We start from the raw sequence: 1,969 nt of genomic DNA, 5'->3' as shown, positions 1-1,969 counted from the left end.
GCATTAGTGTGAGCATGAGGACGTATCCCTTTCTCTTCCAGATGCCCTGAGCTCCGACCAGGACGCTGCTCACCGCCACCTGGGCACCAGCAGCGGCTCCGTCGCAGCCGCCATCCTGGTCCCGTTCTTCGCTCTCATCTTGTCAGGGTTTGCGTTTTACCTCTACAAACACAGGTACGCCCTTGTGTGCCCCCGTGGTGGTGTGACGCGTGCCCGTCCTCACACTCACATGCACATGAATTTGCTGTCGCTATGCAATATTCTCCCTGACATCGAGAATGCTCACTGGCAATGATTTTTGGGTTTTTTAATCCTCACCCAAGGATATGTTTATTGACAGAGAGAGAGAGAGAGAGAGAGAGAGACATCGGCGTGAGAGAAACATCCATCGGTTGCCTCCCATAGGCACCTGCTCAGGAATGAAACACGCACCCAGGTGTGTGCCTGTCCAGGAGCCCACCCCCCCCTCCCGGCAGCGGAACCACCGGCCAGGCCATCGCGTGGAGGCGGCGTTGCTTGCTTTCTTTGCCACGCTGTCCCAGGGAGACGCCTCTGAGGATACACTAGGAGAAAGATGGGATTAGGAGTAACATGCTATGTCTCGTGTCCATTGAGAGGATAGTATTTCTACCTTCACGCGCCACGACCAGCTGGCGGGACCGTGGGGCGGCATCCCCCTCTGGGGAAGCCCGAACCAGGGTCTCCATGGCTGCTTTCAACGGTGATTTATAAACTGTTGATTTATTTCTTTTTTTAACAAATACAAACTGAGTCATTACTCTGTACTAAGAAATATCGCACGTTCCAGATCTTGAAAAAAGTGTTCCAACTACATTTTAACAGGAAAATGTCAAAACTTGGAGAAAAAAGCTTAAAATGAAATTGCCCCTTTCCTTGGGGTTGACATGGATGTCACAAAAAAGCAAAAATAAATGTTGAAGGACATATAAATCCATGTACATTTTGTCTCCAGGCAGAACGTGTTACGTGGAGGAACTTGGCGTGGCCAGCGCACTGTAAAATATGATTTGGGATAGTAGCACTCCTTACAGATAGTAACAAAAATCGCGATCCCATGAAATAACATTAAGGCCTGTTACATGTGTCTCATATTTATTTATAGATTGTAGATTCTTCTACCTCACCCTGGCTTTAAAAAAAAAAAAAACCACACTGGTGTGAGGGGGTGGTTTTATTTATTTATTTTAGTGACTCGGGAAGCAGCTTTTAAAATGTGTCCTTATGCTCTTTTGAAAAATCAAATAGTCAGAATGAAACTTCAAAATTAAATTGTAATGGCTGCTCGCAAGGCCGTCCCCACTCTGTCCTGGTTGGCAGTGTCCTTGCTTTAAAGCTGTGCCCGGGAGAGGAGTCTCAGCGGTTGTCCCAGAATTAAAGAGGGCGCCTCTGTGCTCACTGATTATTTCCCGGAGAAGCGAGTCCCTGCACACAAGCCGGACGAGCCCGCTCTCAGGTTTCTGCTGGGGACCAGCTGAAAACTTGGTGAAGGTAGAAACCTATCCCACCCGCTTCTCCAAACCTCCCCTCACCGCAGGGACGTCTCTCCTCTTCATGTGCATTTCACAAGCACCTCCCCCGCGAGATTCTCCAAGAAACCCACCTCCTGCAGACAAGGTGCAGCCAGGAAGCGTCTGTCATTCCTGCACCATCACCTGTGCCCTTCGCAGCCTCCAGGGGCCCCCGGGAGCCATGCAGTTCCGGAACGTTCTCTCTCCCACCTCACCACCTGTCAGCGGGCCTGCCAGGCGCCCCCTCTCCCCCCATGTGAGGGCGTGTCTGACCCCGGGAAGGAGGTCTCAGCACGTCTCCTCCTGTGTTCCTTCTCTCCTCCTTTAAAAGGAGAAGCTCACGGAACTATACGTACTCACACGTGAATGAAACAGCCCTTCTGATTGTATCTTAACTCACACGGCCGGGCACTCGGTCATTGTTCTTGAAACCAGGGCCC

At 50.8% G+C, this 1,969-nt stretch overlaps 1 protein-coding gene across 1 annotated transcript in view; it reads left to right on the top strand.

The window, feature by feature from the left end:
- Positions 1-174, top strand: part of LOC102420427 (CUB and sushi domain-containing protein 1) — a gene marked incomplete at its 3' end in the record, with an annotated part of 71,728 nt that extends 71,554 nt beyond the window's left edge. Inside the window, exon 32 of the mRNA XM_023747992.1 lies at positions 42-174. Coding sequence (XP_023603760.1) covers positions 42-174 — 133 coding nt within the window. The remainder of the gene's footprint in view (positions 1-41) is intronic.
- Between the last annotated feature and the right edge of the window lie 1,795 nt (positions 175-1,969).

This window comes from Myotis lucifugus, unplaced genomic scaffold, assembly GCF_000147115.1.
Source record: "Myotis lucifugus unplaced genomic scaffold, Myoluc2.0 scaffold_1086, whole genome shotgun sequence".
Taxonomy (NCBI): Eukaryota; Metazoa; Chordata; class Mammalia; order Chiroptera; family Vespertilionidae; genus Myotis; species Myotis lucifugus.
This window is presented reverse-complemented; position numbering and strand designations above follow the sequence as displayed.